Here is a 13,798-nt window from a genome sequence, read left to right as displayed (position 1 = left end):
GACTTCCTGTATATTTATATAATCATTTCACAGAGTTGCTCAAGGACTTTTATTGTGTAATGAATTGTGCTTACTTGGACAGTGTCACGCAAACCAGAAAATCTCTCCTCAAGAACTACAATTCCCAGCATGCATCCGGACTTAGCCAATCAGATCTCATTCTTCGTTCGCTCGGCATCACCAGAGTTCTACATTGTTTTCAGCTGCTGTTAATTTTCTCATGCATTCATGTATATAAATCTGTCTGTTTTTACATTTTCGTCTCGAAATATTGCCACTGTTTATCCAGCTACTGGATCATGCATAGATATAGATGTTAAGCATGTTTTGACTGATTACCGTATTTTTCGCACTATAAAGCACACTTAAAATCTTTTATTTTTTCCAGAAAAATCATCAATGCACCTCATAATTCAGTGCATCTTATGTATGAATTCTATGAGTTAGCTATCAAGGAGCAGTAAAGCCAATCCGCTGAAATACAGAGCTATACAGGAGTTTCAGTTTAATTCTCCAGCAGTATTAGCATTAGCTAATAGTATTAGCTGCTAATCTCTTTCGCCATTCAGAGATGAATATTATTGCCCTGTAGCCTGCTGCTTACCCCAGCTAGCACTGCTGGAGCAGTATTAGCATTACCCACAAAGCGCTTTTGCCATTCGGAGGTGAGTATTTATCAAATTTGTCAAATATATGATTTATAAAATGTATTATATATATATATATCCTGATTTAATATTATGTAATGATTTAATTGCACCTATTGTCACGCCTTCTCTGAAGGGTTAGAAGGGCCATACCGCACACCACTGATAAAAATAGAAATAGAGAAGAAAATATATGTTCATTTATAGTCTACCTTATAATCCTCCGATACGCCTTTTAGTGCCAAAAATACAATAACTGGTTAATTGAAGGTAATAAGGAAAATTCATTAGAAAGCTCATTTGATTAGATTTGATTTGATTTGGCGCAACTATGGCTGTAACACTCACCACACTGCGATGTAATCAGTGACGGGCTCGGTCTGCAGCAGGGTGAAGTTGATGTAGACGCCGTGGCCGTGGGGGACGGTGATGAGCCAGATGCAGTCTTGCGAGTCGGGGTACTCGTTGGGGTAGCCGGGGGAGAAGATGGTGCCGTTCGGCGCGGTGACGTTGTAGCCGCAGGGAGCTGAACGGAAAGACAAATATATATATATATATATATATATATATATATATATATATATACAGCTCAGACACGTTTTATTTTTAAACACTCATCCATCATATGATAGACGATAGACGTGACAGACGATTATGATGCGACAGGAAGTGCGACATCATAGTACTAATGACGACGGGCGACAGCGTCAGCCTTATGTTCTAGTGCTATCAGGATTACGTGAGGATTGTGGGATGAGGGTAGATTTCCTCAGAGTCGGGGAACGCTGAAGAGAGCTGAGAAGACGACAAAGAAGAAGAAGAAGAAGAGGAAGAGGAAGGCAAACGTCTCGAACGCTCAGGGACCCACAGATGAAGAGCGAAATGTGCAGTTGTATTGATTGATTAAGGGCCAGGCAGCTTTTACACTACGCTGCTCGCACTGATCATCAAGGCTGCAATTCAGACCAGGTCCCTGAAGTCTGGGTCTCCACTGCATCATCTTCAAGGTGCTTAATTTAAAAGACAGGCTTTGAAAGGGTGAGGAAAATATATATATATATATATATAAATAAAAAAATGCTGCAGTCCTTGTTGTACCGTAACTGTAACACAAAGCAGCACCACTTCACTTAAAGAGCATCATTAAAAAGGCCTTTGGGAGTGTGTGGGATGGTTGGACAATACCTTTTTTTAAGTCTGCAAAAGAAGGCTTAAAAAGGCTCCTTTAAACTATATTATATTCAGAACTTGGGCTCGCTTCTACGTTAATAAAAGATTTTTAAAAAAATTTAAATAAAAAAAACAATAAAAAAATGAGGTGTGAAGTCAAGTCGCTCACCTTCGCAGCGAGGAAACGGTTGGTTCCATTTCCTATTGGTTCCATGTTGGCACGTCAACACCGGATGGCCGACCAATACGTATCCAGGAAAGCACTCGAACGTTATAGATTGGCCCGCGTTGAAGTCGTTGTTGATGATGTATCCGTTGAGGAACGGATATGGATCCTGGCAATTCTGTAGCTGATATGCTGTAGACAAAAAAAAAAAACAATAAAATTAAATTAAATTAAATAAAAAAGAGAAGAAGTCAATCAGATGTGAATTTTTAAAGTTTATTTGCATTTGCAAAGGCAAATCAGCACCAGATATGATATCAGCACTAGATCAGATATGGCAGAATACCATTGGAAATCTCAGTACCTCACCCATATCGATCATGCAATTAAGGTGTTATTTCAAAGGTATTACGGGTGATTAAGTCAGATTAGGCTAAGTCTGCTGTGCTGCTGCATACAGATCTCCACAATCCCCGCCGTCAGACATCTGAGCGGGTTTCACGAGCAATTCATCATTATCATCCATTACGAATGCATCCATCTATCTGCCTGTCCATTTTTAGCATATCAAAAAACACACCATCGATTTTTTTTTCTTCTCCTTCTCTGGGCAAACAGCCACTGCGGGCTGAAGATCAAGGATGGGATGAGATGTTTTCAACTCCTGAACCTCCATCAGGGCGTAAAAAAAAAAAAAAAAAGGAAAAAACACAGAAAATACAAGAGGCGGCGCGCGAACCAGCTGACCTGCGAGCGCATGGTGCAGACAATGCCTGGTTATTTTTATCGAGTGAGAACGCGGCAGTGCGCCGAATGCGTGCGCCGTTCTATTGATTTCCAGCGCTGTTAGGCACGAGCTGTCATAATGGAGTGCCCCTCCAGTGATGTTAGACAGAGGGATGCCGTAGATGCTGCTCGTGATCAGAGGCGTCCAGATGCTCCTGGATAAGAGCCTGTCACTCCTGCACTGATGCCGAGTGGACGTGATCTTCTGCAGCTCTGACATTAAGGATGCACCGTGCTTCAGACTTTCTATTTCAATCCACAATCTCAAAAACAGTGTTTAACCCTTGTGTGGTGTTCAGATCTGTGGGACCCGTTTTCATTTTTCATCAAATGATACTAAAAAAAATATTTTTTCTAACTCAAACTCTGGCATTGGCTCATTTTTTTGTGAAAAACATATATCAAAACACATTTTCGATAAACACACACTGTACACCCCCCCTTTCCCCCCCCCCCCCCCACACACATTTATATTACATACAGTATGTTTGGCCAAGGGTTAATAAACATTGCTTCATTTGTAAATTTGAAACTAAACACATTTTCTACTCATATCTTGAGTTTAATTCATTTTCTTTTACATTTTATTAAAAAACTAATAAAAAAAAGAGTAGCACTTTTTAAAAGAAATGTAACATAAGAAAGGTAAAGGGCAAATATTAACCATGTAAGCTGTTTATATTGCTTGTAATTTAGGTAAAGCAAGCATGTGTAAAGCATTTTAATGTAAAATTGCTTAATTTTGCTGAATTAAATACAAGTGACAAAGTAAACAAGTAACAAAAATATGAACACCACACAAGGGTTAAACCTTAAAAACCTACAGACGGATTTTAAAAATACGTCCAAAATCGCACCTCAGTGTTCTCATCTTAATTACTCAGGAATCCCTTCACACATAATCCATATATAATCCATATATGGTTACAAAGTAGTGTTATTACTAAAGAGGAAATTAATTTATTTTATTTTATTTTTTTTATAAACTGTAAGACCGGATGAGCTGAGTTTACCTAACTTTTTTAGAGCAGCCGGTTTACTCAAATTTTTATTGTTAAATTTACTTTAAAAATTTGAGAAGACCAGTTGTCTTAAAAAAGTTAAGTACTGGGGAATTAAAACTTGAGTTAGCATAAATGAAAACATCAAGTTATTACAAAATAGTTGAGAATTGTTTAGAAATATCCAATTTTTAAACAGACTTAAATCATTTGAGTTTAAACAACGTACGGGTTTACAGTGTATACGCTACTGTTCAACACCATAGCAACCACCACTGACACAATAGCCATACCTTAGCAACCACCAAGCAGCAACTTCGCAGCACCAAAGCAACCAACATGGACACCATAACAACACCTTAGAAAGCATCTAGCAACACCTTAGCAAACCACCAAACAGCCACGTAGCATCACCATAGCAACAAACACAGACACAACAGCAAACACCATAGCAATCACCTGGTAAAACCGTAGCAGACACCAAGCAGCCGCTTCACAACACCATAACAGCCAACGCAGACACAAAAGCAACAGCTTAGCAGCCACCTAGCAACTGCTTAGCAGCACCTTAGCACCTTAAATAACTTATAAATAACTTAGCGCCGAGCCTTGTTGCAAACAACAAACAGATGCAGCAACAACAGATAGCTAATATGTCAGATTTTGTAATATGTCAGAAAATGAGGATATAAAAAGAGGAAGCTATGTATCTCTGAAAAAAAAATATAAGAGGCCACTTAAAAATTATGAGTTTCTTTGATTTTACAAAAAAAAAAAAAAAAAAAAAAAAAAAAAACTCTGGAATTTAATCTAGAGGAAGATGGATGATCAAAAGCCATCAAACCAAACCAAACTGAACTGCTTGAATTTTTGCACCAGGAGTAAAGCAGCATAAAGTTATCCAAAAGCAGTGTGTAAGACTGGTGGAGGAGAAGAACATGATGCCAAGATGCATGAAAAAAACTGTGATTAAAAAAACAGGGTTATTATTCCACCAAATATTGATTTCTGATTTTTTTAAACTTTGTGTTCAATATTTGAGGTCTGAAAGCTCTGCATTTTTTTTTTTTATGTCACTATGACATTTCTCATTTCCTGCAAATAAATGCTCTAAATGTCTATAATATTTTTATTTGGAATTTGGGAGAAATGTTGACAGTAGTTTATAGAATAAAACAACATTCTATAAATAGCAAAATCAGAGAAACTGATTCAAAAACTGCCTCTTTATTTTTTCCAGAGCTTTATAGCGGGGTGTAAGATAGAGATGAGCATTGCGACGGATCTTGCTCAGTGTACGTAGGATAGGACTGTTATATTGTTACAGTGTTTACAGTGTTGACAGTGTTTAAAGGCAACTCCAAACTCATTCATGAACATTTCCTTGTTTTTTAATTACAGTCTAAGCCTGAGCGTGCTCATTGATCAACCTATTAAAGGCTGTTTGGGTCAAAATTGTGCTCCACAAGAAATTCCACTAATGACTAAAATAACCTCATATTAGTCCTTTTAGTGCAGAACTGAGATAATTATCGAGCACTTAACGAACACTAACTTTACAATCAACGTTTTCTCGTTTTTTCGGCACCGAATATCAATTTACGTTCTTTAAAACCGTTTTCTGAACTCTTGAAGGGTCCGCACTTCGACGTCTGAATATCAGGCCAGTAGATTAATAACTAAACCGAGTTTAATATGCTCTAATTACTTCTGAAAAACGACACTTTGTGCCAGTACTTTTATACGTGGGTCGATTCTCAAGGAAATGTCAGGATCGGAAATATCAATACGGTATGGATCGGCTCACCTCGAGCAGGCATTAGCGTTTGGGTCTTTTGTGTCGATACTCAGAAGGCGCTCAGGCAGCCGAGTGTGAAAAAGCCCAGCGTGAGAGGAGCTCACCTTGGTAAGTGAGCCTGAAGCCCTGGCGGTTCTGCGAGTGGTCGCTGTAGAAGTGGATGACGGTTTCGTGCGTGGTGCTGAGGAGGGGCGGAGGAAGCTGGCTGCCGCTGTACTGACCAATCAGAGAGCTGCTGTGCTGAGGGCCGTTACGGACCTCCAGGAAGTCGTGGTTGTCCTCCGTTGTGAAGTTGAGGAACTGGATGTGTGCTCCTGCAGAACGTGGAGAGAAGAACATTGTCAGCATACCCAGAAGGATGATCATAATACAGTTTAACATGATGTAAAGCACTTTTGGAATCTTCATTTGCGACCATATTTCAGTGAATAAAGCAATAAAAATATATATATATATTAATTAATAACTATGGTGACCAGTGTTGGGCACATTACGTTGAAAAAGTAATTAGTTAAAGTTACAAATTACTTCTCCAAAAAAGTAACTAGTTACTAACTGAGTTACTCCACTATAAAAGTAACCAGTCACCAGTAAAAGTAACTGTTGGGTTACTATTGCATTATAGTAACAGTCAGAGTAATTAGTTAGATTACTCCTTACTGAAAATAATTATTTCAACGCCGTTACTCCCATCACTGTTGGTGACATTTCCAGTTTGCAGCCAAAACTAGACTTGAGACCTTGAACCTTTTGAATCCTGCATCCTCATAGGGGGACATAACATTGCTGCTTCTCTTCACCAGTCTGGTTTGTAATATGCTGTATTGTGCTTCTAAAGGACAGCAAAATCCAAGAGTTCTTTTGGGTCCTTAGTGCAAAAACATCATTTTAATGCAGATGAACAGATCATTTTCTGTTAATTTCAGGAAGAAATTGCACTTGAATGATGAATGTTAACATATTCCTGGACAAACCGATGCTTTAGAGCTCTGTAAACTGAGCTCTGAGATCTGTAAACATGTGCTGATTGGATGGATCGACCAAATAAGTAGGCGAGTCTGTCTCTGGTTGCAAATTCGACAATAAGATGTTTTGCTTCATTTTTTAAGGAACGCAATGTAATTGAACAACAGCGCCGATGCCTATACATAGATATTGGTTTTGAACGTGAATATGAATGAAAACCAGATTTGCCATCTATATATTTGTGTATATGTATATATCTATATAGCTGTATATCTGTATATATATTTTTTTTTATAGATATTTTTTAATGAAGTTAGTTTAAATGAAGAAAAATAAGAACTGAGAGCTGGGAGCACAGCAATATCCACAGGTTCTTTTAAGCTTTCGGTGCAAAATCATAATTTTAATGCAGATGAACACATCATTTCCTTTTAATCTTATTAAGCACTTATTTTATAAACATTTTCATTTTTTTCTAGACAAATCTAAAACTAATTACAAAAACGTTTCCAGAAAAGAGCAGCTTTCTCTGAAGGCACGAAGAGCCCTGAGGGCTATCAGACTGGGCTGAGGGAAGCAATGGCATAATAGTTTAATTTCATTTGGAAATGCAGCAAATTAATCATAATCCAAATCATTTTATTTATTTAGATAAATGTCTTGGTTACTGTATCACCCAGGCCTGCTTAAAATTCTTCTCCCGCAGGAAAACCGTAGAGTATATGCACTGTTTATAAACCTAACGTCCGAAAGCTTCTTCTTCTATTTTTTTTTCCTCCTTTCCATGCTTTCGTACTGGAGTTAAGAAAGCATGACGCAGCTCAAACCACTGAGGGCAGCTGCAGTGCTGAACTGCTGTTAATGGGCAAAGCTCCAGCCACTTCTCACTCACATTAACACCTGCGGGGGAAATTCACACAGCCTCTTTTGCTCATTAATTGCCTCCTTATGAACTGCGAAGTCTGGAGCGAACTAGGGGACAGAAAATATTTAAAACAGAATTTATGTCTTAGGAGTAGTAGGAGTCAGTATAAAGACCATTTATAAAACTACTCCGGCTGTAAAAGTGTTTAACAACTTACAAATGACTCTGTTTAAAGACTTTACACCAGGGGTGTGCAAACTTTTTTTGTGCACTCTCTCCCCTTTTGTACTCTTTGGCCTGTTTTTTTTTGTGCTACAACTGAGCACTCTCTCCGCTTTTAGACTCTTTGGCCCATTTTTCTGCGCTACAACTGCGCACTCTCTCCACTTTTAGACTGTTTGGCCCGTGTTTTTTTGCTGTACAACTGCACACTCTCTCCGCTTTTAGACTCTTTGGCCTGTTTTTCTGCGCAAAAATGCGCACTCTCTCCCCTTTTGTACTCTTTGGCCTGTTTTTTTTGTGCTACAACTGAGCACTCTCTCCGCTTTTAGACTCTTTGGCCCATTTTTCTGCGCTACAACTGAGCACTCTCTCCGCTTTTAGACTCTTTGGCCCATTTTTCTGCGCTACAACTGCGCACTCTCTCCACTTTTAGACTGTTTGGCCCGTGTTTTTTTGCTGTACAACTGCACACTCTCTCCGCTTTTAGACTCTTTGGCCTGTTTTTCTGCGCAAAAATGCGCACTCTCTCCCCTTTTGTACTCTTTGGCCTGTTTTTTTTGTGCTACAACTGAGCACTCTCTCCGCTTTTAGACTCTTTGGCCCATTTTTCTGCGCTACAACTGAGCACTCTCTCCCCTTTTAGACTCTTTGGCCCATTTTTCTGCGCTACAACTGCGCACTCTCTCCCCTTTTAGACTCTTTGGGCCGTTTTTATGCGCTACAACTGAGCACTCTCTCCACTTTTAGACTCTTTGGCCCATTTTTCTGCGCTACAACTGCGCACTCTCTCCCCTTTTAGACTCTTTGGGCCGTTTTTATGCGCTACAACTGCGCACTCTCTCCCCTTTTAGACTCTTTGGCCCATTTTTCTGCGCTACAACTGCGCACTCTCTCCCCTTTTAGACTCTTTGGGCCGTTTTTATGCGCTACAACTGCGCACTCTCTCCCCTTTTAGACTCTTTGGCCCATTTTCTGCGCTACAACTGCGCACTCTCTCCCCTTTTAGACTCTTTGGCCCATTTTTCTGCGCTACAACTGCGCACTCTCTCCCCTTTTAGACTCTTTGGGATGTTTTTCTGTGCTACAACCGCACACCCTCTCTGCTTTTAGACTCTTTGGCACGTTTTTTTTTTTTCGCTACATCTGCGCACTCTCTCCGCTTTTAGACTCTTTGGCCCGTTTTTCTGCGCTACAACTGAGCACCCTCTACGCTTTTAGACTCTTTTGCACTTTTTCTGCACTACAACTGAGAACTCTCTCTGCTTTTAGACTCTTTGGCCCCTTTTTTTTGTGCTACAACTGAACACTCTCGCCCCTTTTAGACTCTTTGGCCCGTTTTCTTAACTGAGCTATAACTGAGCACTCTCTCCCCTTTTAGACTCTTTGGGCCGTTTTTATGCGCTACAACTGCGCACTCTCTCCCCTTTTAGACTCTTTGGCCCATTTCTGACACCTAGTGTTTAAACTTTGAATCTCACATTATAAAAACCTGCTTAACAGCGGGCCAACTTTCATTCTATTTCTAAAATACCTTGCGGGCCGCTCCAAAAAAAGGAAACCGTAGTTTGGACACCCCTGCTTTACACGGATCAATTCTGAGCTTTCTCTCATTCTATTAGATCATATTATCATCCGAGCTCATAACGACAGCATGCATCAGCACACGGCTGATATAATCGCTATAGTAACAAGACCCTGTTTCTTAGTAACTACTACATGGATCATTTCTGATTCTATTTATAATACTCATACTCATTTATCAAAAATGAAACACTGGAGCAGGGGGATGTCGGATGTAACTACGAACGCCCATCACTCCAGGACGAAATATCTTCATTTTTCACATCTGGCACGGTTCCCTACATTTCTGACCACCAGGTTTCCTACAGACGCAAAGCATTTCTCCACATAACAGATGTGACGTCATTGGTGTGACACATCTGGGCCAAACTAAATCTGGACCGGCCATTAGTCAATCGGGGAATCAGCTGTACAAGGACGAAAAACACTTTCCCGAGTCCTTTCCCATCTAATTTGTTCACTCAACCTTTCACTGTTGACAGGAGCACAACAATAAAACAGCAGCACAACAATACAGCAATTAATTCAACATGCGTCCAGAGAAACAAGCTACACTCCAGACCATCCGGCAACAGAAAAAAACACAAAGGCTGAACCTGAACTGGGTCTTTAGTCAATTATCGGAGTATTAAACAGGTTTTAAACAGTGATTGAGATACAGAGAGTATGTAATAAGACCTGTTTCAGCAATCTATAGCACAAATAGCATAAACTGTGCATCACACAGCTGGATTTAGGGTGTGTCGGTGTGTCTTTGCTAGCGTAACGACAGGAAAAAAAAAATATATATATACAATAAGTAGGCGAGTCTGTCTCTTGTCGCAAATTCGACAACAACATTTTTTGCCTAATTTCTAAAAAAGGAATGGAATTGAACAACAGCACCAATGCCTATTCATAGATATTGTTTTTTAACGTGAATATAAAACACTGTAAAAATGAAAACCAGTTGTGCCATCTATATATTTGTACATATGTATTTATCTATATAGCTGTAAATCCGCATATATTTTTTTATAGATATTTTTTACCGAAGTTACTTTAAATTAAGAAAACTAAGAAGTAAAAGCTGGGAGGACAGCAAAATCCAAGTGTGATGCACAATGCTCAATTGTGCATCGCACAGCTGGATTTAGGGTGTGTTGGTGTGTCTTTGGTAGCGTAACGACAGAAAAAAAAAAAAAAAAAAAAAAAAAAAAAAATATATATATATATATATATATATATATATATATATATATATATTTATTTTATTTTATTATTATTTATTTTTCTCACTCACCATCAATGTAAAGTCATTTTCCACATATATATATATATCCTGTGGAGAATGACTTTACATTGATGGTGAGTGAGAGGTAGGAGGACACGCCCAATATGCAAATAGCCTGACCAACATCAGGTGAAAACCCCTGCAGAATTGCTTAGCAGACCCTGCTTACCTAAAGAGTCAAACTGAGCATGTGCAGTAGTGCAGAGTAGTTGGCTCTGTCTCAACTAGATTTCAACTACAATTAGTACATTTTGCCAACACTGATTATTCAACACTTAATAATGTTATTATTTAATTGAGGCGAATCGTTTGTTATAGTTTCTGTGCAATTCAATTTTTTTTTTTTTAGTTTTTTGTTCAGCTGATTTAAAATATCACATTAAGGAGAACAATTTTAGTTTTTTTTTGTTTTGTTTTTTTACTGCGCATTGCTCAGTGGTTAATTTGGAACTTATTTGTTAAAGAAGTCAGTTCAATAGATGTTTGTGTTAATCTTTTGTTTTATCTTTCTTTTTTTTTCACAGCTCCCCGTTTTCATGAGTTCCCTCACGGAAGCAGAGAGAGGGAGAAGAAGCAGTTCTTTTCTTTTAATCAGAAGAGATAGTCTCGTTAACAGCTGGAATATCACTTCTGTTCAGCCTGAACGACGAGAGCGCACAACACAAACACAACCAAATGACTGCAGCTCAATGAGTCTGGAGAGCTGAATCGACTGCGTGTAATCTCCGATGTTGAGATAAATAAAATAGTGTAACAAGCCCGAGCAGACAGGCCGGACTGCGGAGTGTAATGTAGCAGAAAAGCGAGCGCTAGTCCCGCACTTTCCCTTTCACAGCCACGGCCAAGACCCCGACGAGAGCGATCTTTATCTAAAGAGCGACGGATCTTCAAACCGGCGACTTCCAAACCCGCATTTCTCAAACAGATCTATCTGGCTAAGCTGCTGATGGATCAACCTGCTCTGTGAATTCGATCAAGTTAATGAGGAAAAGCCAATCAGCGGCTTTGTTTCCTCTAGACTGGAAAATGGTCTGAACACTTTTCATTTACAGCCACCCAATAATAAATCATTACACCAGCGCAGGCCTTCCACACTGATTAAAAAAATGCGTAAAATTTACTTAAAAAAGTTTTGCAACTTTTTGCATTTGCTTTTTTGAGTAAATTTAATTTCATGTAAATTTAAGTAACTTCAACTCTGTTTCAAGACTTAAATGTTACACAGAGTAAATAAGTGAACTGAACATGGATGTGTATATATTCATATATGTATATATATATATATATATATATATATATATATATATATATATCCTCTTGAGACTCTGCGTCCTCATATGAGGACATCACATTTTTGCTTTTCTGCAACATTATACTTTATCATTTTGCAAAACTGTGTCATGTATTTTTACAATGCTGTATCATCTTGTGGTCACATGACAACATTCCATTCAACACTCAACTGATTGAAATCAAGAGGGTGGGAATCCCAGTCAAAGGTTTCTACAGCCAATTCAGACAAAAACATGGGCCAGATACAAAACTCTCATCCAATTTTACGATTGAAACTATTCTCCTGATGTTTATTTGTTCACTATCGAAAGATAAAAGTTGTTTTTTGGACTAGTGGGTCAAAAATAATTCTTAAATTTTAAAACAAACAACAATTTCTAATTGAAGACATCTTTTTTTTTTTTGCTTTTTTGCAAACATGCTCTACTGTTATAAAAAAAAACTGATTACCTTACTTTTATCTTTATCTTTTTTTTGTCCCAAATTTGTTAGTTCCCAGATTAAAATGCTTATCAAGCGAAAGTCTGGGTCTCAAGAGGATATATATATATATATATATATATATATATATATATATATATATATATATATATATATATATATATATGAGGATATATCTCCTTATTTGGATAATTAAATTAGGCCCTTTTCTGTGGAACATTTATACCTATAAGAGTTATTTTATATTTGTTAGAAGTTTTGTTTTAACCTGATCCATGTTTTCTCTGCTGAAGACTGTGCTAAAGAGCGCAGGCTGAGCACTCAGCTATTAGCGGTGTTTAGTTCAGTGGAGCAGGTGATGTCTGATGCCGTGGCCATTCATTTCAGAGCTCGCCTTCGCTCTCTTTCTGCTAAGTGCTGATGACGACTCTCAGGCAATTGTTTTCTTTTCTCCTTCAGCAGAGAACGCGTCTTCTTCGTGCATTTGAAACCTGCACTCCTAACCTCTGCTTAATGAAGGAGTAGAGGACTGCGCTTCACGACTGTGCTGTCCTCAAGAGTCGCTCGTTTCAATTCAGAGAGGAAAGAGGAAAAGCTGTGCGCTAGTCTTAGTTAACCGGAAGACACTCAGGTGAGCTACGCAAAATCAGAGTTCCCACATTACCTTCAAATAATGATCCAAAAAATTTAGATTCTACTGAATTTGTGCTTGTTCTTATTTTCGCTAAATAGAATTAATTGTGTTTTCAGTGTAGGTAAAAAACATAAAGCAATAACAAATATCTGAATTACTACTAGATTTTAATATTACTTTGATCATCATATCAGATTGTGATATTACTCTTAACTACATTACTCTTCATTACATTAAGTGTTGACTAACTAACATCAATTAATGCATTAGTTACCATGAAAAAGACACGTGGTAATACATTAACAATGCTTAGGTAATGTCAACTAAACACGAAACTGCATAATTAATTAATGTTACTTCCACATGAAATGTAGTTAAACTAACATTACAAGTAAAGCATTTGTTAAGATGAACAATAAATAATATACTTCATTAAAAGTGCTAATCAATGTTGGGTAAACGAGTAACAACTGCATTAGTTAATCTTCTTGTTATTTGCTTAAGTACTGCAGTTATGCATACGGTAATCGTAAAATATTTATTAAGTAAATATTAGTTAGGTATTCAACTTACAATTAGAAAGTGTAAATATAAATATGATTAACCAATAAAGCATTTGTAAAGCATTATTAACATCTGCTAAACATTACTAAAAGCTTATACAGCTCTGTTCAGTAAAATAAATATACCTGAAGTAAAGTAAAAGCCAATAATGCTTTTGTTTGTAGGTGAGATTACTTCACTGTACTACACACTGTAAGTGGTAGGCTGAAGTAAAACAAAACAAAACAAAAAAAAAATATATATATATATAGTGGAAACTGACAGGTTAAATCTCTGAGACAACTTTTTGTATCCTTCCCCTGAACAACTATGTTGAACAGTCTTTGTTTTTAGATCATTTGTTTTAGATGAGTTGTTTTGATGAGCCCATGATTCCAACTTCAGAGGAGAT

At 37.8% G+C, this 13,798-nt stretch overlaps 1 protein-coding gene across 2 annotated transcripts in view; it reads right to left on the bottom strand.

Moving 5' to 3' along the window:
- The window catches only part of LOC103026874 (CUB and sushi domain-containing protein 1), a 602,854-nt gene that overhangs the window by 71,706 nt on the left and 517,350 nt on the right, over positions 1-13,798 (bottom strand). For both annotated transcript variants that reach the window (XM_049481560.1, XM_049481561.1), the window contains exons 41-43: positions 5,673-5,882; positions 1,987-2,175; positions 996-1,173 (exon numbers count right to left, since the gene is read on the bottom strand). In XM_049481560.1, the coding sequence (XP_049337517.1) occupies positions 996-1,173; positions 1,987-2,175; positions 5,673-5,882 (577 nt within the window). The remainder of the gene's footprint in view (positions 1-995; positions 1,174-1,986; positions 2,176-5,672; positions 5,883-13,798) is intronic.

Source organism: Astyanax mexicanus, chromosome 7 (genome assembly GCF_023375975.1).
Source record: "Astyanax mexicanus isolate ESR-SI-001 chromosome 7, AstMex3_surface, whole genome shotgun sequence".
Taxonomy (NCBI): Eukaryota; Metazoa; Chordata; class Actinopteri; order Characiformes; family Acestrorhamphidae; genus Astyanax; species Astyanax mexicanus.
This window is presented reverse-complemented; position numbering and strand designations above follow the sequence as displayed.